The sequence below is a fragment of the Strix aluco genome, chromosome 4 (assembly GCF_031877795.1).
Source record: "Strix aluco isolate bStrAlu1 chromosome 4, bStrAlu1.hap1, whole genome shotgun sequence".
NCBI lineage: Eukaryota > Metazoa > Chordata > Aves > Strigiformes > Strigidae > Strix > Strix aluco.
Genome location: NC_133934.1, coordinates 37,656,985 through 37,679,287, shown reverse-complemented (window position 1 = coordinate 37,679,287; position 22,303 = coordinate 37,656,985). Strand labels below are relative to the sequence as shown.

Sequence of the window (22,303 nt, the reverse complement as noted above, 5' to 3'; positions counted from 1 at the left end):
CAACATTTTGCATGGCCACTTTTAATTAATATTGTGGGAAATTAAGTGGAAGGTTCAGTTGCGTTGAGCAGAACAGCTCCTGGAAATAAAACCTGGGTGCTAGAGATGGTTGAGTTTTTAGTTCAGTTCATGAACTTTCTGCCTAGCTGAGTGGACCTTTGCTCTGTACCTGGCTCTTATGTTACAAGGTAATTCCTTCTGAAAATAATAAAAAATAAAAAAAGGTAGTGAGAGCAATGCACTGCAGTTAGGATAATCTTCCAGTTAAGGCTCAGATTCTGCAATTTCTTTACAGACAGAACTCCCATTTAGAGCGAAGATGAGCACTACCTGAACTCAGGATTGAAGAAGGAGCCATTGTGATCATGCAGTCTGACCCCTGTAAGAACAGGGCACTCCTTTTCATTTAGCAATCTGCTGAGCAGCAGCTGTTAAATTTCCGAAACCACCAAAATGCCTTAAAACAGAAAGTGTGTGCTTCAGAAATGAATGTCAGTTCTAATGCATAACCATTTTTCTTAAGAAATCTTTCTCTTTTTCAGAAGACAATTACAAGCTTTATATTACAGACTGTGATTATTGTACTACACTTCCAAGAATGGAAAAAAAAAAAAAAACAAACAAACAAATTACAATATTTCAGGCCAGCATTTCTCTTGCTTTCTAATGGGTTACCCTTGTTTTCAAATCAACGTCCTCTTATTATAGTCTTTGTAAAGTTTCAGCTTTCACAGTCTACAGAAGCATTTGCAACTTTGTGAGTTAAAATACATGTCAAGATAATGTACCTGTTTTGTTTAGAGGCAATAACTTTTCAAGGGAATCTAGGAAAGGTAGATGTCATTTGTATTTAAGACTTGCATCTGAGATGTAGTCACAGTTCATCAGCACTCAGAAGGATTGGAAACTTGGAAAATACACCTCCCAATTCAGGGATAAAAGGGTCATTATCTGTTATGTGTACAAACAAAGCAAAACAAAATTAAATGGAAACCCACAGTAGATTGCAAGCATCATTTTTATGCGTTTGAATGCATTTATTTTTAAAAGAATTCTTGGCACGTAGTTCTCACTGAAGTGGTTTTCACTATAGATGGATCTGTACAGTCTTACTTATATATCACAGAATCATCTAGGTTGGAAAGGACCTTGAAGATCATCTAGTCCAACCGTTAACCTAGCACTGACAGTTCCCAACTACACCATATCCCTAAGTACTATGTCAACCTGACTCATACACATATGTGTATATGTGCGTGTGTATGTATTTGAAAGACTGTATATGCATGTATTTTCTTGGGGAGATCTTCACAGTAGCTACAATGGTCAACTCTGGTATAAGTAGATAAAATGAACTGTGTTGGTTATAAATAATCATTCTTTGTGTGCTATGCCACAACACTTCAGTAGTTATATTTGCATGTAGAGTTTTAATTAAGAGATAACTGTCACTGCAGGTTGACTGCAGAAGGCTGCAGTATCCAACAGAGAGATGAATGCCAATGCCAAGTCATACAGGTTGGAGAGCATACAGGGAGTCCATAATAAAAAATGAGTTTACAATTAAAACTCGCTTATTACTAACTTACTGTGTTATATGCAGAGATGAAGAGGTCCAAAATCCAGTTGCTTTGGGTTACATACCAGGTGTGAGATTTGGGGTTTTCTAGGGGGCTTTTTTGTGTCAATCTACATGTGATACATTGGAAATTTGAACTTTGGGATGCTATCAGCAAACTTGTTAGGAGGGTATAGGTCCCCCATTTAACAAGAGTGTGTTACAGCTTTCAGCACACTGGGAAGTCCTAGAACAGATTGCAAAGATTCATCTCAGCTTGATTCAGAAGGGCTGTAAGTGTCCTTCTGCCTATTTGAAAGTGTTTTGATTTCTAATTAATTTAGCCAGAAGACACATTATTTCTGACCTTCACAAACCACTGCCTGTCTGATCCCAGTTTTAAAAGATCCCATTAACTGTTTTATTAAAAAAAAAAAAAAAAAGAACCAAACAAAAAAACCCCAACAAATCAGCCTGTCTTTTCCTGTTGTGAGGAGCAAAGCACAAAATGGATATATCTAGCTACTGTTAGTGAGACATTATATGTATAACATATTTTTCCACAGTATGTGGTACAGTTTTGGGTTTATATGACATAATAATGCCATTTAAAATAACATTAAATCTTCATTTCCATGAAGTCACCAGCAAAAATCCATTAATTTAAGTAAAGAAATGAGATATCTACCTTGAAATTTGTAATTAAATACCATTTTCTTACTGACGTTGAAGTCAGTAAGTACTTTTTAGCACTAACTTCAGAATAAGACTCTCCCCCTCTAGCTTTGAGATGCAGATAGAGGAATTTTTTTCCATCTCAGTGACAAGGGCTGCCAAGACTGTGAAAGGAAAAATGCACTCTTCTGCCATAGCTAAACAGCCTAAACAGAGCTGTCTACTCTTGTATTGCCTTAAGCAGCCATCAGAGTGGTATGTAAGAATTAGGTATAGGATTTATGCATCCTGACTGAGATGAAAGTAATGGCCCTTCAAATTTTTATAGTGAAATTACTTTTGCAAAGTACGTAACTCGCAATATATCTTATGCAAAGTGAATTGATAATGCCAGGTTTTGAGAACTAATCTAGATATACGAGCGAAAGTTCAGCATTAAAGAAGTTCATGAAGCAACAAAGACTTTCCTGAACTAAAACATGATCTTAAGAATGTGTAAATTTATAATTACAAAAGCAAACAAACAAGGTTTTTTTCCTTTCTTGTTGATCTCATATTGCCAGCAAAATGTTTCTGTCTTTAAGAGTTTGAATCTGTTGGGAAGTTTTCATAAATGCATGTATTTTAGGGCTCTGCAGAGACTTTCTGGGTCACCTATTCCAGCCCGCCCACCCTGCAACAGCAGGAGATCATTAATACTGGTTCTCTTCCATCCTACTTTTCTCCTAAATGCCATGTTCCAAAAGTGTCCAATACTATTTTCTCTAAAACACATCTAGTGAAGATGCAGTGTGTAATTCATCTACGCACCCATTGGTGTTGAAGCAAAGTGCTTCTCTAGCATGTGATGACAGATAAAAGATGAAAGCTGAGCATTTGTTGGATCCATTCTTCATAATACGATATAAATAAGCTCCTGATGGCTTTTTTCTGAGGGAAAGGGTGTGGGCGACCTGTACACCAGTGTAAGCTGTGGGTGGTGGCTGGGTGGAAGTGTGGTCAGACAGTGGAATAGGCTGCCCAGGGAGGTGGTGGAGTCACCATCCCTGGATGTGTTTAAGGGTCGTTTAGATGAGATATTGGGGGATATGATGTAGGGGAGAACTTTGTAGAGTAGGGCTGATGGTTGGACTCAATGATCCCAAGGGTCTTTTCCAACCTGAATGATTCTGTGAAGTGTCACTCTGAAGCTCTGGGGTTGAAGGCACAGGTCTGCCTTGCACTGCCCCCAGCCCTTCCTGGGCTCTGCAATAGCCCCCTCGCTTCCCTCCCCTCAAACCGATGCTGTTAGGCAGAAGCAATTGCTAGAGGCTCAGACTTGGAATGACTTAAGCCTTAATATACTTAATACAGAAAGTCCCACTTGTCTGTATGCCTTCCGTTACTACCAGTCCTCCCTGTTGTTTATTTGGTGCCTTTTTATGGGTTGCACTTACCGTACTTGTCCCTTTCAGCTTTTCCATATGTGACATCAGCTCTGCTTCCAACTTTTATACCATCTTTTAGATCAGTGCTGATCTTTGCACAGAACAGTACTTTTTTTTTAACATAATTACCTTGTACGTATGTATTTAATGTATCCATTATTAGCTCAGGTGTATTTCTTTGTTAATGTTCTTCTTACAACCAATTTTCTTTGAGTTTTACTTTCTTTGGGGATTCGTATTATTTCCTTAGCAAACTTATTCACATCTTCACATATTGCTATATTGAGTCTGTTCCTGCTGGAGTTTGCCTATATTTGCCACAAATCTTTTTTGCATTTTTTGTGTGAGAGAATTTTTTCCGAAGTACGTAGATAATTGAAAGTCATGTATTTTCAGTTATGAAAATGCCAACAAATTAAAGTGTGTTTAACCTCGTAACTAACCTAAAAGATAAGATTTAAGTACTCCTAAACCCAGTATACTTTCTCATGAAAAATAGCTTACTATCTTGTAAGTCACATAGTAAAAACAAGAATATTTGCTTTTTTAAAGTATGGGCAAGAAAATGAAAGCAGAATTTTTGCTAGGTGTATACCAAAAGAAGCAGAACAGGGGAAAAAATCGATATTGGTATTTTTGTGGTTTTCCTTAGAATGAAATATTCTTTGCATCATCTTGTGCCTCCAAGCTGTACAGAAAAAGTGTTATAATCAATGTAATTGACTTCTGTCATACTTAATGATTTTTGTGATTTATAAATGTGTTTGTTAGGACTTCAGTAAGAGATATTACCAAACATTTTTAAATGCCTTTCATTCCATGTAAAAAAAAAAAAATTGAAGAGGAATATGCCCATCACTTACAATACCTCTTTCTAGTGTGTTAAGTATTTTTTTCTTAACACGCAGCTTATTCTGTAAATGGCAGTATGGATAGCTATCTGTCTTTTCACTTGAAATCAAAAAGGAACTCACTGCAGAAGCCTGCCAGGGCTGGATGAAGTTGCACAGAAACACATGTCCCAGCTGGTTGGCCTAGGGTTCTTGTGAAGAATTGGCTTGTGTTATAACCGGCTCCCTTTTTTCTGCAGACCACCCAACTTTGTGACAAGAAAGACCTGCCTGCCAGAATTAGCTTTATTGGTAATTTGTTTTTTATAAAAGTCGCATAACTTCCTGGTGGTGGTACAGCCCTAATCACCTGGTTTTTGCAGTAGCAAAGATCTGTCCCTACTGAGTGTAGTAGCAGGAACTTTGCTGGTAGCCGTACGCTTCCAGCCCACACCTGACAGTGTTTTCTGAACCGAGAAACTCAGTAAGCCGGAGCACCCAAGTGATGCTCTTCCTGGGTGGCTACTCATCAGTGCAATGTCAACTAGCCACATAGCACTGAGACAATTAATAAATTTGGAAAAATGAGGAAATTTAAAAAATAATTAAGGAACCTTGGACATGACACATTTTCAGGCAACAGGGTATTTTGTATGATTAGGGTTTGTGTAATCAAGGCTCTGTTGTGTATGAAAGTTAATGAGTGTAAATTGAGAAGGGGAGAGGAAGCATATTGAGAACAATGTTTTGCATAAGCTCCATAGGTATTACTGAGATGCTGATTTGCTTCAGACAGTATACATCTGGAATGTATTACTATAGCTCTCCTCTAGTCAAAGAAGTCCAAAGCAAGTAAAGGAGATGTGTTCCAAGCTAAGAAAAATAAAAATCATAGAGCTAATTTGTATTTGAAAAAAACCAACGTTGACTATTATTGGAATTATTCAAAAAATGAAATATAATGGCTATCTAAATCGGGTTAGGTATATCATAAATAATGCATTAAGTATTCCATGAAGAATTAACCACAAATCCAGGTTACTGAAGCAAGCAATGTGAAAAATCAAGGTGTAGCAAGAAAATATGGTGGCATTGTATCTTGAACTTGAAAATGTGCCCATTCTCTGCTTCCAGATTCCCAGGTAAAGCCCTGTAAAATGTCATTCCCCCATCCTTGTTATTTCCCTGGCTATAAACATTGAGTTTCACACAGGAGTACCTTCAGTAATAGTAAGTGCTCACTTTCCTTCCAGAACAAAACCTGAGTCTTAAATTGGTAATCATATATATTGTGCTGTTCACTACAAGAAGAGGTAAATGACATGTGGAAGAATTAAGCAAACATTTTACGGTGCGGCTGTCACAGGTTTCTTTCCAGGGAAACCAATTGGTTAGGTCTTAACAATGTGTTTCAGACATCTGTAAGATACTATGTGATGGAGTAAACTGAATATGAAAGAAAAAAAATTAAAAAGCAGCATGATTCTAGCAGTGTACAAGGAAGATGGAGGGAAGGTAATTCAAGCTATTGGTGCCAATATGATTTATTGTATTAAGCTTAAATATAACATTGAGAGGTGCTGCACCTCTCCAGCATAACTGTACTACTGAGTACCATAAAAACAAATCATTACAGAATGAAAAAACCTTCTCTTTTCCTTTAATTTAAATTTAGATTCATAGTTATGAATAGTATCCATGCAGGTTAATCTAATTTTTTTAACATAAATATGTAATAAATCTACTTCATTTCTGGTACAATTCCCCACTTACAGGCAACATAATACTTTATTCAAAAGTAGTCCAGCAGTCTTAGTCTCACAGAGTGAGATCTGTGATGACTGAATACTATAAAGAACCAATATATTCACAGGGTAAATTAGGTAACTCTCTGCTGCTTACTGGATTTAATTATTGTTTCACTGAAGGACTAAATGCACTGTTATGATATACTAAAGCTTTATTTAAATCTGCCTTCCTCCATGATGCCTTTATGGTACTTTCAAGATGTAGAAATGGGATGTACTCGTTTATGCATGTTTTAAAACAACTTGTGCAGATGGACGCAAATTTGACAGGTGAAACATTTTAATAGGTTTTAAATAGTATATGTATCTGAGAAACACTGCTAAAAACTTAAATTTCTGTCAGAATAACTCATATGGTAGAAATTTAGGGCTCTGTGTGTGAGCCTGGAAAAGTGTTCCTGTTTCTTTGCTTATCTGTATTATTTTTTTCCAAGTAGATTTTAGACAGGAGTGTCCCACTGAAATAAGCAGCCCTGTATTTGGCCATGTATTTCAGTACTTTCAATCTGCTTAAAGGCTTGAAAAATAGAAAATACTGTATTTTCCAAATGGTAGTACAATAAAGATATTTCTTTTCAGTTGGCACCTGTTCCTCTTTCATTCTGTGTTGCAGAGACATTGGAATTCCAGGTAGTTATAGACGCTGTCCATTGAGATAGCAAGCCATGGCATTATGTTATGTTTTCTAAAGCACTTAAACCAGTTTATTACAGGCAATTGTCATATTTTCTTTGTCCATCACTTTTTATTGTTTGAAGTAGACTATTCACCTTTCGGTGATGCAAAAAGTAAATGATTTGTTGTTCATGTGATATCTTGACCTATATTTTAAAATTTTTTTATTTTTTTTATAGGTCCTCCCATGCCATCCTCCTCATCTAGTCCATCAGTTACTGAACATTTACACTCCCCTCCTCCATCACCCAATCTCCATGACAACCAGAAGTGGTTATTAAGTAATAATGCCAGCCAGCCAGTTCAGGACTCTGATACAGATGAGGACTATACTGCCAGCTCATATCTAGTACAGACCGGTACTATTTCAGTGTCTGTCCCAGGTCATGGTAAGAAGAGGACGCTTTGTCCATAGTTTGAATACCCTTTTATTTTCCATCATCTTACAAAATTGCCTAATAAAAATTAAAGATATCAAAATGACTTCGTATTTTAAACTCATTTTCCTTTAAATGTTGCAAATGATGTTTCTATTGTAGGACAAGCAAGAGTAGAAAGTAACTTCTAATATATAAAAGCTCATTTAAGTTATTTTAAAATGCAATACCTCTATGAAGCAATAGCCATTAATGATTTATTATGTAATATAATTTTAAAGGGTAGGCTGAAGTTGCTTAAACTGTCATGATGTTTAGCTTCAGAATAATGTAAAAGTTATCTTTTACTACCTTATGAAGTTCAGCAGGGTCCAGCAGTTCCTTTAGTTTCCCTGGGGCAGGAGAATGGGATTGGTACTGGATAGTTACGGGATAGGGCACTCTAGATTGAGGAAAAGGATCTAGAGGAAGAGAGTGGTGGCTCCTGAGATGTATGTTTTCATGTTTCTCATCCTCCCAACTGGCATGAGTAACAACAGGAATGACATGTAGTTGAAACACCAGGGCCCACTTATACATCATGCCCAGAAAACCCCACACTTTTATTTTTTTAACATAAAAAATAAGAGCCACAGGGTTCCATTTTTATGGTATGATTGACCAGATTTTCTTGGGGTAGACAGACTGGAAGAATAATTTGTTAATTCGCAGCCCTTCCCCAGTAGATCAACAGAGCTTGGAATAAGCTGCTTCATTTTCTAAGAACCATTTCTGTCCTTTGATTGTAAAGAACTCTCCTACAAATGAACCACTAGAGGGGGTTTGGAGAAATATTTTTCTGCAAATTACACATTAGTTGGTTGGACAGAACTATTTTGCAGAGTAAAACCTCTAGCTCATCCTTCTCTTCGTAGCATTGAGTGCAACTTTGGTATTGTGTCTGAAAGGTCAATCTGCTAACAGGTGTATGAATCTGACAACCTTTTTTTTTTTTTTGGCATGTTAGGGGCTTGGATTAAGATCTTTAAAATTAACAATGATAACTTTATTTTTGCATGTCAACTTGCTCAATATTTAATCTGTGAAGACCTCCAAAAAAAATGGTAATATTTTGTCATTATCAGGGTATGTTATGAAGATGTCTCCTTTTCTTTATGTCTAGGAATATGAAATCTGTTAGAAAAGGTATGCATTATCCAAAAGGTAGCCTGGTTTAGTTCAATAAGTCAGTACATTCAGATTACTGTATCCACCAGCCCTTTCTCTGCAAGTGAAAAATGCAAAAGCAAGAGAAAGCTGCTAAAAATTTTGAATAGTTGGGATGTACTCCTTATCCCTCGTAGCCTCTTAGGAAGCTAGTAAGTGTTCATCATTCCTCTGAGTTTTAGCATTTTGCTGCTTCTGAAATTGTCAACAATAGCTTGCCAGTCAGAGTTTGCCAACCTTGAGGAATGTTCCTTAACACCTTTCACCCCAAACTAGCCAAAAAAATTTCAGCTGATCCCTTGGCAAGTCAAGTCTCGGCCATTTAGCAGGACAAAATAAAGGACAAAAATTTATTTTCATAACAAGCAGGACAGAAGCTAACAGCAGGACAGTGGTGTATGTTGAGAGTATTGTTCTTGGTGAGACTTTTGCTAAGCAGAAGGGAAGCGCAGCATACTCTGTAAGTACATGTTCATTTTCCACTTCCATCTCTTCCCGCTGTGCTCCCCTGCCCCCTCTGTCTGCAGATGTCTGAGATTTGCCCCTTCAGTGTATATGTGCAACAGAAGTGCTTGCAGTTTCTGCTTCCCCCTGTTAAAGAATTAAATCAATGATACGTACACACTCATCATGTGGTCGTGCTGGCAGTCATATAATACAGCTAATGATCTTTCTCTTTCTCCGCAAGATTAGACTTGTTTTTCAAAGTGGTTCGGCTTGCTAACCACAGATACTGTATTTGTGATTGTCATAATTTAAGCAAGATTTGTTTATTTTTCTGCTGGACAAGATGACCATAGGTGTTCTGGTAGTGGGCTTCCATCCCTGCAGTCATCTGCAGGATTAAGGTTTGCATTACTTGAGGAAAGGATGCTTTCATCCAGCACATATATGAATATTGCTTTGGAATATCTACTTGCTTTGCTTATGGTTGGTTTCTCATATTGTATGCTGTTGGCCTATTGAGGGGGAAAACATATTTGTAAATATTGAAAAAATATTTGTAAAATACCAAGAGAATTTAATACTTAAGCTAATAATTTCCAAGTTAGCTACAACTTTTTTTGACTCAATGATTTGCATTGTTGTGTAGCGTTTTTACCAGTATGTGGATCTCTACATATCTAGAAAGTAAATATCATTTAATTGTGGCCTTTGGTAGATTCTTATTTGAGTATTGTATTTTTTTTAGCTAAAATGGTAAGTAATACAGCATGTGTAGCACTTTCACAGAAGGAAGTGGGGTTTTTTCACCAGTTGTCTTTTCTTTTGCATCTGGATGAATTAAGCTTTCCATGCTATCTAGTGTTAATGGGTACAAAATAACTCCAGTGCCATATTCTGGATGACTTTGTCCAATGTTTATATTGGCAGGGGGTGGGGGATCACTTTTGAAGCATTTAGGATAAAAAGGTACTGACCAAAAACAATTATATTATTGAACTGTTTTCAGTTACATTGACTTTATGTGAATAGCAAGTTAATTTACCCTCTCTCTAGTCTATGCAAACATCAGTTTGTTTTCCTTTAGTCTGAGTTCATTGGATCAATGTAGTTTATTTGATCAACTCCCTCAAAATTTAAAGGATCTGATTATGTATTTAGAATGATATTAATCTAAGCCTTTGGATTTGATTAGTTTGTTTTGTTAACTAATGGGAATTAGCTTTCATTTGAGGAATTAGCTAAAAGAGAAATAAGAATTACTAAAACCAGTAATCAAATACTTACTACATGAGAAGAAAAGGTTTTCATGGAGGTATTGCTAATATCTTTAAACATTCAGCTCAAGTGAGGACTGTTGTGGACAATTTGCTAGGAAGCATTTCATTTCTCTAAAAGCATTGTGTTAATAGGTTGTAAAATTCGGGAGGAGATAAATTTTAGGGCCATCCATCATAACAGTGTTCTTTTATGTAGCACCTCCAATTTATTCAACTTGTTGTTCCTCCACAGTGCAGCTCAGTATACTGACTCTGTTCCAGCAGTCAGCCTATTTGTCTACTGATTTCGGAACAACTTACTAGTTTTATTGGTTTTAGAAAGAAGAGCGAACTGGTTTATAAGAAACAGGGCCATCTGAATATGTCTGCATGGAAGACGAACAGTTGTTTAAGCAAGAGGGAGAGTGAACTAGGAGCTGGGAGGAGAGGATTCTTGAATGTGACTGAGGTGGAGAGGGTTTCTTTATGTAATAAAGTCTGCTTATAAACAATAGAAGACATGTAAAGTCTGTATTTAAGCATCTTGATAAGCTGCTTAATCTTTTTCCAGCAAAAATTATAGATTAGTCTGAATTTGGAGCATAATTTATTGAAATTAGCAGTAACTTATCTTCCAACACAGACATATTATAATGTGAAATACAGTGCTAAACTCCCAGGTTAAGCAGAGACTATGAAGAAAAGATACAGTTAAACATTAACGCTTACTACTGACAATGGAGATGAAGAGTCTGAATCAGAAATTCAGATTTGAGGAATTTTACCCCTAAATTGGAAATATTATGCCAGAACCATCAAATGCAAAATAGAGAAAGATGTATTTCACAGCAGTATTTGTACAGTGGATTTGAACATTTAAGTTGTACGAGGTTCTTATGTTTCTTAATACAGTTTGATAGTTCATCTGATAACAGTTGATGATAGTTCATCTGATGGAAAGATCTGAAAAAAAATTTCAATATGATATAAAATGTTTTTCAGTTGTCCTTGACCAAGGATCTGCCAGGTAATGCACAATAAACAAGATTTTGCTCCAGCCACATGGGAGTTGCAGATTGATGGGCTTTTCAGTTCAAAATAGCTAAGCTTTCCTGCAAGGAGAGAAAATTTGGAAATCTAGAGCATAACTCTGAATTTCAATTTGTGAAAGAGAAAAAATAATCTAATAAGGTTGGTTGAATAATAACATACAAGAACTCTTGATATTCAGAGGTCCTGTTGTAGGACATCTTACTCTACAGACACCAAATGTTCTGTGGCGTAATTCTCCTATAAACATAATTTGAGGACTTTAGTTCATCATGACTCATTAGAATTTGATGGGAGAGGTTATACAAAAGTACCTGTCATACAGAAATGATTATAATTTTAACTTACCACCATGTCAAGAAACCATCAGAACCTTCTGCTTTTATACAAACACCTGAGAGAATACAGGACAAATGCTCAAGCCCGGCACCAGATGCAACACAAGTACAAAGCATAGGTGTCAATTTTGTTAGGGGTTTGTTTGGGTTTTTTTACACTTCAGATTTTCCCTCCAACTATCCTGTTTTATTTTTCTGTATAGATATCTCAATTAATAGATAAGCACCATAACTAAGCAATCTGCCACTTCCTTTTCTCCTCACTTCTGCCTTTTCTTTCCCACAGAAGCAAATGAAATTGAAGCGTGAATGGAAGTACACACAGGGATTTGTGTTAAAAGTTAGTGGAAGAGGCAAATGACTTTAAGGGATCTTTTTCTCCTTTGCAGCTCTTGCTCTTGCTCCCATGCGGGTAGGAAGAGGTCAGTGTTATTTCCCCCTTCATACCCCACTGGCTTGTGAGAAGTTTGGAAATAAGCTGTGAATATTGAAAAGACCCACGGCAAATTAAGTCAGTCCTAGCCGACATCTTGGAAGTACCTCATGTAACTTTCTGGCAGTCTTGCTTTAGTGCCTGAAAAACACTTCCCCAGCTCTTATCCCATCCCTGCTTTGCCGTAGTTATTCCACAAGGAAGACTGCATGCACTGCTGAACTAGACCAACTCAGCAGCCAGGTTGTCACAGTTTAGTTCTGATTATGGGAGAACAAAAGTAAGGGGGGGAAAAGTGCTAGGGGAGAAGGAAACACAAACGTGATGGGTGTGAGATTGAATGTGTAAAAGCTATTTGGGCTGCTTTTTGGTGAAGTGTAAATTTGCTGGTTTTCCTCTCCATCATTCTGAGGACTGGCAGTCCATCCAAATTCCATGGAAACTCTGTGGGTATCCAAACACCTTGTTTTCATAGTCTAATGAAATTTTTTTCTCTTATTTCATAATTCATGATAAATAAAGTTTTGTCATTGTTGTATCAGTACATACAATTTGTCCTCAGGTCTGAGACAGGTGCAAAGACGTGTTGCTTGAAAAATGAACTCAGACCTGTTTGGTTTGAAATAGTCCATGATAATAAATTAAGAATAATAGATCAAACTAGGAGGAGCAATGTTGAAAAACATCATGGGGATATGCTATAATCTTGGTTTTATTTAACATTGTCTTTAGTTATATGGATGAAGGAGTAAAAATAGCACTAATAAAATTTCCTAATGATACTAAATAGTGAGAGTTCTGAGTGCCAACTGGGGACAAAATGTTAATAGAAAAGGACAAGAAAAGATCATTAATTGTATGGCTAGAACCTAGCAAAGAGAAATTAGAACTGAAAAATATAAGCTGGTCTGAGATGCAGAATATTCAGGAAAAAATTGAAGAAAAATGGTGATAATTTTAATCAGACATAAATCTGCAGCATGGTCTGACTAACAAGTACAGTTTGAGCTGGATATACAAATACATCAGCAAAGAGGGAATCGTGGACATAACATCAATGGAATATAAGTTCTGAATTTGGGCCTCCTGTCAAATTCTCCTTATTCTTCTAGAATTATTGCTGTTTATTCTACAGTTCCGATGTATTTAGATGAAAACAATTAGGAGGTTAGAGGTATTAATATATGGGAATAGGTAAGAGAATAAAACTTTGACTAAGTACATAGCCTAAGCACTAATTAAGTGCCGACAAGGAGAAACCAATAACCCAAGATGGAATGGAGCATGTTGTATACTGTGTAGAGATACAATTAAAAGCAATAGGATGAAAAGAAGGAAAGGAAAGATTAGGCACGTTATCAGAAAAAACTGTCTAACAGTGAACTGTATTAAGATATCTAAGTCTATACCAAGGGAAGTGACAGAAACTCTGTCACTTTGCAACATGAAAATAAATAAAAACATCAGTCACACTGCTGAGAACAAACCTACATCTGCTTCGGAGAAGGTGAACTGAGGTAACTTCCTGGAACTTTTCTAGTAATACCTGTGTGCATTTCAAACCAGGTATGCATGAGTTTGTAGTTTATAACAGAGGTTATCACACTAAGCTGTGGTGTGTTTCATTAGCAGCGTGCACATTGCAATGTATTGTCCATTTAAATATAAGAGAAACTACAATTTATCCCGTAGCCAAGACTTCACTCTGAAGTTGTCCACACTTTCCACAATAAATCATTTGCAAAACAGCCGCTTTTCCATCCCACTTGCTGGACCGTTTTACGTCCTACAAAATTACAAAAGAAGGTTGCCTGTTCTCAGTGAAAACTGCCAGTGTCTTCCGGGCATGTGCATACTCATGTAAATATTCTGTAAGCAAAAGTGTTTGATACCCATAAATTTAGAATGCCCATGTTGCTGAATAGAGAGGTATTTGACAAGCTTTCTGTAAATATGGAATAAGGTCATGCTATAAAAATACATGCTGAGTTTTTTTCTGAGGCCAGAGACTGTTATATTTCAACCACTGTGTAGCAGGGCTTGCAGGCCTCCTTGGTAGCTACAGAAGCACTTAATCTCTTACAGTCAAAATCAGACAGTGCAGGAAGGCAAGTATTCTTTAGGTACAGATCGACAAATCTATCTGTTCCACATGCTCGGGGCAAATATAGTTGCTTTAAAAACTTAAAAATTGTCTTGAATGCTAGCCAATTTTTTTGATCCCTTTTTGATATTTGATTTCAGTTTCATGAATCCTTCTTTTTATCCTCTTCCTTTGGTTTTTAAGCCAAACTTCTGTCAACATTGTTCCCTTAATGTACAAAAATGTACATTTGTTCAGTTTAATTAAGTATTCAGTCTGCTTGCCAAGAGCAAATTACAGTTCCCCAATCTCACCCTCACCCCTCCAAAATCAAATTTTGCAAAGTGGTGGGCAATTAGTTCTCATATCTGATTGTTGTAAGTCATGTTTTTCTCTTAAAGATTTTTGTAGTTTTCAGTCTCTGTTACTTGATAAAAGAGCCAAGACCAATTATTCCTCCTCAGATTGTGGCCTTTGTAGCCTTCAAAGAACAGTCTCCCCCACACCTCCTGTATCGTTAGTTGCAAAATATCTTTCCAAAGATGATTTCGGCCTCTTCACAAATCAGAGGATTCAGAGTGACAAATTATCCGTCTTACACTGGAATGCATGCCAGATGGGACAACCTGCCAACTGTGTATCATACTGCAGATATGATCTGATGTAGAGACATTTCCTCCCCTCCTCCCTTTCCCATCAAAAATCATATTACAAAAAATCATGCAAGTTAAGAAAATCTGTGAAGATAAATTGATTCTGAAACACAGTGAAATGTAAAAGCAGAATATAGTTTTATCGAAGGAAGAAAGCCGCATCCAAACGTCAGATCACTTAAAACTGAACAAACATGTACCTGGCAGTATAGATGAACATGAGAGTCAAAAATGCATCCCTTCCCTGCTTGCCAGTGCTTGCACACACATCGTTTCCTTTGACTACTTGATTACAGAACAGACATTCCTAATTGCAAGATAAGGAGCTTGAATTTAAATTATGTCACAGTTTGTTAATGGAAGAATCCTGAAGTCACGACCAGGAATGAGGATGTATTGCCCCTGTGGGGAAAAGTAGGCTCTAACAAATTTATCGTAAAAGTTAATTTGTAATACAGAAGGGAAAAGGAGAAAGAAATAGTCACATAGAGATTTTATTTTCATTTTAAATTACAAAGCTGAGGACTTTCCCAGCTACTGCTTAGGCTGACTTCCAGAGGTACAAATGGTGTGCAAGCGCACAGCAAATAATTTGTGTGAGCTCAGGATCAGACCCAAATGTCTCACATCATCACATTAAAACTCTGTTATTTATGATTTTTTCATTATTTTATTTCAGGGAAAGGTCTAATATTTTTAACTGTGTACCACAATACAAAATATTTTTTAAAAGCCTTATTTAGGAAGAGAGGACTGAAGATCTTACGCATGCTCCCATTTGTTCATCAGTCAGTGGCAGCAGTCTGAACTTGGTTTTACAAGTCCTTCTTATCAACTGTAGTGCTCACCAAGCCTTGATAGCTTTGAGAATACAAAAGTACTTCCCGAAACATAGAATGAGTTGGAGGTTGTGAGGTTTTGATATAATCTTGATTTTTTTTTTTTTTAATTTTATTTTTATCTTTTGGTTTCTTAGTCTCACTGGGGGTTGTTTTTCAAAAAAAAAAAAAAAAAAAGAGTCATGTTTTTTTCCCAGCTGTGAAAGCTTGGTCTGTCATTTCATTTTTTGTTTGTTTTAGCTGAATTAAAATTAGTTATGTAGTCATGGTCGTTGTAAGGAGCTGGTGCTTTGGAGAGCACCAAATGTCTACCAGCGTGGTACAAAATGTATAAATTTAGTAAGGATAACATGCAGTATCATGTCCTGTTGATTGTGGAAAAGTTTCTTCCTTCAGCTGGGATTGAGTCTTTAGTTACCATTGAAGAAAGAGAGCTGTGCAAATACTTAAAATACGTAATTTATTCCTTAGTTCTGCTGAATGCTGGTGATGGCTAGAGCCTGATTCTGCACTTCTGAGGAAAAGCAGGTTGCTGTTGGATTAAATGGAAGTTGCCAGTGGGGGTTAATACAGGAGTCAAGTTGTTGTAATGCAACTATAACACGCATTTTATTCTATAGTCTTGAAAAAAATCCCTGTAGCAAAAAAACAGAGCATTTGACAAAAATAAAAAATCTGGTTTGTTTCCTTGTTGGCTTTTGGCTTCCACTTGAACTCTGTTCTGGCTAGCTGTAAGTTGGAGGACAATGTTTTAATGCTTTAAACATGCTGCTTGCTGGAAGTAAACAGGACTCTCACAAATTCTGCTGGCAGATGCTTGTCGCAGTCTTTAATAGGAGAAATACTGAGGATTTTGCGCTTGAATCACTGAGCAAAAAATAAATAGATGTGCATTGGATGATTGTGAAAACAGAGCTTATCTCAAAGTTGCTATGAAAAGTAAAAAGCTAAGCATTTGGCACCTTAATATCCTTTATCTTTTTAAATATTATCAATGTTTTTAAAAGCTTAAGGACTATGCTTAAAGCATAATTTCTCTGTTCTTCTATCTCATACCAAAAGGCTTCTCCATTTAGTATCTTTCTACATCTGAGGTAGCACTGACATGAATTTCTTTGTCACTAACCCATTAGGAGTACACAGGAGCAGTAACCCTACTTCTTAAGGATGCAGAAATCTGACTAGAAGGCACATCAGCCTTCCTCTCTCATGCAAGGCCAAGGATTCCTATTGTCAGATGCAGTGGGCATGAAAGCAGCAATTTTACAGCACAAAAACTCCAATAACATTTACTGCGGTTGGCTGAGATTGCAATGCACACAGGCACTGCTCAGTCTTGGTTGCTTAAGCACCAGCTTCCCTTGGCTTTTTGCCAGCCTGCTGGCTCCAGAGAGACAAGTCCTTTAAGGGGAAAGAGTTTTCCTTGTAACTTGCTGTGGGGTAAACAGACCATTCAGGCATAGTTTATTGCATTACATACTTGACTATGCATACTGGAATGTAGCAAAGTAATTGGTAGAATTATTTTAATCGTTAGGATTCATAGGTATGAGATGTTCTCTGAGCCAGGCAAAAAAAAAGCAAGGATATTTCTGTCAGCTAAGTTGCTGATCATTTATTACAAAGGACTAAAAATATTCTCTCCGTGGGAATTCTGTATGTTTACACTAGTATCCTGGCTACACTTACAAAAAAATGAATTCATTTGCCTCTTTATTGCTATTCTTCTCTTGAAGATAAATCCCATAACAGTTAGCATCAAGTTACAGTGTCAAGGAACAGTTCTGTGTATGTTGCATGACACTTTGTTGTCATTAAAAAAAAAACCAAACCACCTCAATTTGAAAATACTGTAAGTGCAGGATACTTGCAAATTGAAAGGAAGTCAGTTGCTGTAAATTCTGCTATCAGTCCAACTCATCTTTGCATTGATAAATACTGTGTTTTGCAGTAAGCAGCAGTAAACTTCTCCCATCATTGCCATAACCCGGAAACTCCACATGAAATATTCTCTTATTGGTTTATGTGCGTTTCTTAAAGCTTTAATTTAACACTGCAGTACCTATTCAACCAACACGTAATGGAATTTATTTGTACAAAACCATGTTATGATAGCTGAATATACAGAAGGCTGACCTGGCTATCACTGAGTACAAAATATCAGCTGCTGTTGTTTAATTTTTCAGTTCATTCAGAAAGCTTTAAAGAAGGGTAAAGTTTTCCCTTGATTTTGTTGCTAGTAGTTGGTGTAAGGGGGCTTGTTGTTCTGATCATTCTTAATTCCAGAGATTGCAAGGGTGGAGGGGGTTTTTTTGTCACATGCTCCCTTCTTTCTCTTACAGTGTATTCAGAAAAGGTTTTAAATACTGTCTGTAGTGTTTCTTGAGTCTGGGTTACTTTCTGGTACCTTGTCCTCTGTTGAGCAGTGAAAAGGTGAGGATAGGGGTGACCTTGCACCCCTCTCTCTCTGTACACCAGCACTGAAAATGCTTCAGAAAGCAATTGAAGCACTTCTAATGAATTGCGCTTTTGATTTTTTGACTCTGCACAGCAACTCCATCAGGTTTTTACAGCTGGACTCTTGCTGTAATTGCTACTGGGATGAGATGCACAACATGGGGTTTTGAAGCTAAGTACTTACATTGTTTTACTGGCCAAAAGTAGATAGCATAGTGGGAGCAACAGACTTCATGAAATTCACACTTGTATATCTTCATGTTCTTCACCCGTTTCCGACATGCTGCTGATCTGCCAGCAGGCACTCTAAATGGGGATGATAAAAATGGAAAAGCTGAAAGATATGGTTTCTTAAAGCAGCAGTATGTTATTAAAGAAGTTGCTAGTGATTATGAACATGTGATCTGTCCAAAGATATGTTTTTCATTAATTAACTTTAAAATAATTTTTACTGGTACTGAAAAATCAGAATCATTTCACCATTTTAATCTTCTTGACCTCAGAATATAAAATAATGCTCAGATAAAAAGTATCCACCGATAGAAACAATAATTGGTCCCTCATAAGCTTCACTTTCCAAGTCCCTCAGATCTTAACGTGTCTCCTAGTATGCATCATTTTTGGCATATTTACCTGGCTAATTCAAAGATAATACTTCTTTCCCAAGTCTTTATAATGCATTTTTCAAGAGATACAATATAAAGTTGTTCCTTATGCCATGTAATGTATAGTTCTCAAAATTCAATGCAGTGGTATTCTTCAGATGCACTTCCTGATCTATTTCCTCAAGGCCTTTAATCAGTGACTTGTAATATGGAATATTTTTTTATTTGTTTACAGTTTTGTATGAATAACTCAAAATAATTGACATCAGAATGCTTCACAGCATCACATATGGATCTCTTCCTCGCTCAGGTTGGATTATTTCTTCTTTTAATCTAGTCTCCCATTCAAGTCTCTGTTGTCTCCCCTTATTGTAATGAATTCTGGCTACTGTGTGCCTAAGCCAGTAAACCCAAAGGCAGAGAGGGAGGATGGGTTAGATATTTTTAAAACTCCTTTCTAGCTTCCAAAAAGGCCTCCAGAAGAGACTGGTTTGCAAGCCTTCTGAGACAGGAGGCCCTGAGGGACATTCCTGGGCAGGGCAGAGGAATCAGCCTGTTTTGAACCTGAAAGGGAAGTTCTTCTCTCTCCTATTACAGTTATTTATAGTTAGGTAGACATTAGAATGGCTAGTGTTGTAGAGAAAGACTACCAGAATAATAGCCAAGTAAAACAGTACAGCCTGCCCAGGTTTATCCAGTGCTTTCTCATAAGTAATACTCAGATCAAAATTCCTGTTAAATAAACTTATCTGGAAGTTCTTTTGATTCAGCCTTGAACTTTGGATTCAGTTTTGCTTCATTACCATATAATAATTTTTTTTATGATTGTGGCCACAACAGACCAGATTTTTTTTTTCCCTCTCTATGTGGAGAATTCCTTAAGAGAGTTAAAATGCAAGGTAGTAAAGAATAAAATGCTTGAACTTAAGCATTTTAACCACACATGTCTAGAAGTAAGTGCCCTGTAGTACTAATTTTGTGCTAGGGAAGTTGGGGAAGCTTCCATATCATTCATGCATGCTTTAGCAATGTTGATGTTCTTGTATGGTGTTCTGCCCCAGATTTAATCTGTTCTGTCATATCTTGAAGGAGCAGACAGTGACTATGAATTTTGCACCTGGAATTTTAAACTAGCTCGTATTTATGTATGTATTTTGGAGTGATGGATAGGATGCTGCTTCCACTAAGAGTTCAAGAAATTCGAAGGCAGAAAGAAAATCAAGAGAACGATTAAAAGATTTTTAGCTTTTTTTGTGTATGGTTAGTAGTATAGCAGTTCTGTCTGACATTGATCCAGAAATAGTAAAACGTGAATACTAAATAGTCTATAATCAATGCATTAACCTTTCATTTTAGTGATGATGATTAGTGACTCTCAGTTTACACAAGCGCAAATAAAGGCTTAAAAGCTGGCAGAATTAAGTTGTAGTTACTGTATGCTTATGTTTCTGGTTCCTGTTACTGTACTCCCATGATTACAACAGAACTTAAAATATATTTAAAGAAATGTGAAAAATATACTCCCGTGGTTACAAAGACTTGAACAATTAAGCAGCATCTGCAGAAGGCCTTTGGGAAAATCTCTGAAGAGTTATGAAGTATGGGAACCTCAGGATTCAGTGCTCTTTCACTGCTTCATCAGTGCTGCTCTAGTTCTGTTTGGTTCCTTGGGAGATGTTGAGTAGCAAGGGAAAAAAGTAGTGGCAGGTCCAGTATTTCCACCACTCAAAAACATGCTCTCTGCAGACATAAGTATCAGCCAGCTACTTTTTGCCATGATTTCTGCCTCCAAGAGCAAAGCTCTGCTGCTGCTTGATAGGTTAATAATCCTAAAATGGTGTGCTGTTTCCATTACACTGTCTGAATCTCTGAAGGGAAAGAAGTTGCCCCTTGCCATGTCTGTCTGTTAGTAGTGACTATGAGATATAAGCGAAGCTAAGTGGTGATGCATCAAAGCCTCAAAAGTAGATCCCTTTTTCTTGGTGTATTCATTGTTTATCATAGTATGAATGATGGTTTCCATTGCTACATTACTGCTGTAGAGTGTCAGCAGGCATCATAAGCGCAGTTCCCCCATGTGGAAAAGTAAATAAATGAATAATGGGGACTGCTCATCTGCCACCTCGCATCAATTTCTGGTGGTGTCAAATGTTCAGTTCTCTTAAGGAGAGGCAGGCATGAATCCCCTATTCCACTAGGAACGTATGCAGCTGATTAGGGGACAGTTTCGTCTGACACCACCCCTCATCTTGGAAAAATAGTCAGGGAGATGTCCTTTCCGGGTTCTTTCTGAGCCTAAGTGCTGGGTAGGTACCTTGAGGCAAAGCAGGGAAGAAGTAAGTTTAGATGAGAAAGTAAAGATCGTCTTGGACTCTGCCCTTACCTCCATCCCTGATGACTCATCTTTTTAATGCTCCTTAAGCAGGCAGAAGTGCTGAGGAATGCCATAGAGTCAAATGTATGATACAACAGATGCAGACGAGCACGAGCTTTTTGCTCCCTGAAGTGATCTGTATGCATGGATGTGATTTTTTTTTTTTCCCTTTTTCTCCCCAATTTTTGTAGAGGTTTGTGGGGTTTTTTTCTCTTGTTCCATCTTAGTTTTAATTCTTCTCATCCTTTAAGTGTGCTCTTTTAATTTCCTCCTTTCCCTCTTTTTGCCCCTTCTCCTTTCAAGGCTTCTTTTTCTTATTGATTATGTTATTTAACCTTTATTAGACCATACCATGCCACTCCATCCCACTTCTTATTTTCTCCTTTATCCTTTTTTCTCTTTTCTAATGGACTCTTTTCATATCATTCTCTCCTTGTTCAGGCTTCCTACCACCCCTTCCTCATTCCCTTTGTTGTTCTCTCTATGGGACAGGTATATCTCATGAAAAGGTGCTTTGTTCAGAATGTATCTGCCTTGGGGCAGCTATGTAATGAAAAAATCAGCTTTCCATTCCATGCTCCTATCCCTCTGAAGCCCTACACAATAAATGCCAATTACAGTTTTACATAATTAAAATAGCCATGTCGTATTTCTTTTTTAACACTAGTGTCTTCACATTAAAGGAATGGAATGCTATGCAGCATGTATGGTTTTTGAAACAAAAAATAAAAATCATGTTTCTAATCCATATTACAGCCCTCATTATCCAGAATTTTCTTTAACCCTTCTGTTCTGAGAATATTCCAGCCATCTGTAGAAGGGTCAACAAAAACACAAACATGAACGCTTATAAGAAATCTAGTTCCTTTGTAATTGGGGATGAAAACTAACATCCTGCCTGCTTCTGATCCCTCTTATGCTCTTATGGCAGGAAAGCTGTTAGAAGCGATGAGAATTGATCAAAAAAACCCAGCAGACTTTTCTCTTGATGTCTGCTGTGGTTATTGGGCCAATTTGCAGTTGCAGAGAGGACAATGGGAGATAAAGATACAGAAAAGTATCAATCCCAGGTGGTTTTAACAGTGCAGAATAATCTTAACCTTTTGTGTGCTGGGCTACTTGTTCTGCCCCAGGGAACTGAGATACTCTTGGATACCCTAATATCCATATAAGAGGATTAAAAGCAGAAATTAAGGAGTTGTTGCTACCAGT

At 37.1% G+C, this 22,303-nt stretch overlaps 1 protein-coding gene across 1 annotated transcript in view; it reads left to right on the top strand.

Moving 5' to 3' along the window:
- The window catches only part of TENM3 (teneurin transmembrane protein 3), a 423,548-nt gene that overhangs the window by 243,017 nt on the left and 158,228 nt on the right, over positions 1-22,303 (top strand). The window contains exon 6 of the mRNA XM_074822768.1: positions 7,153-7,362. Within this exon, the coding sequence (XP_074678869.1) occupies positions 7,153-7,362 (210 nt within the window). The remainder of the gene's footprint in view (positions 1-7,152; positions 7,363-22,303) is intronic.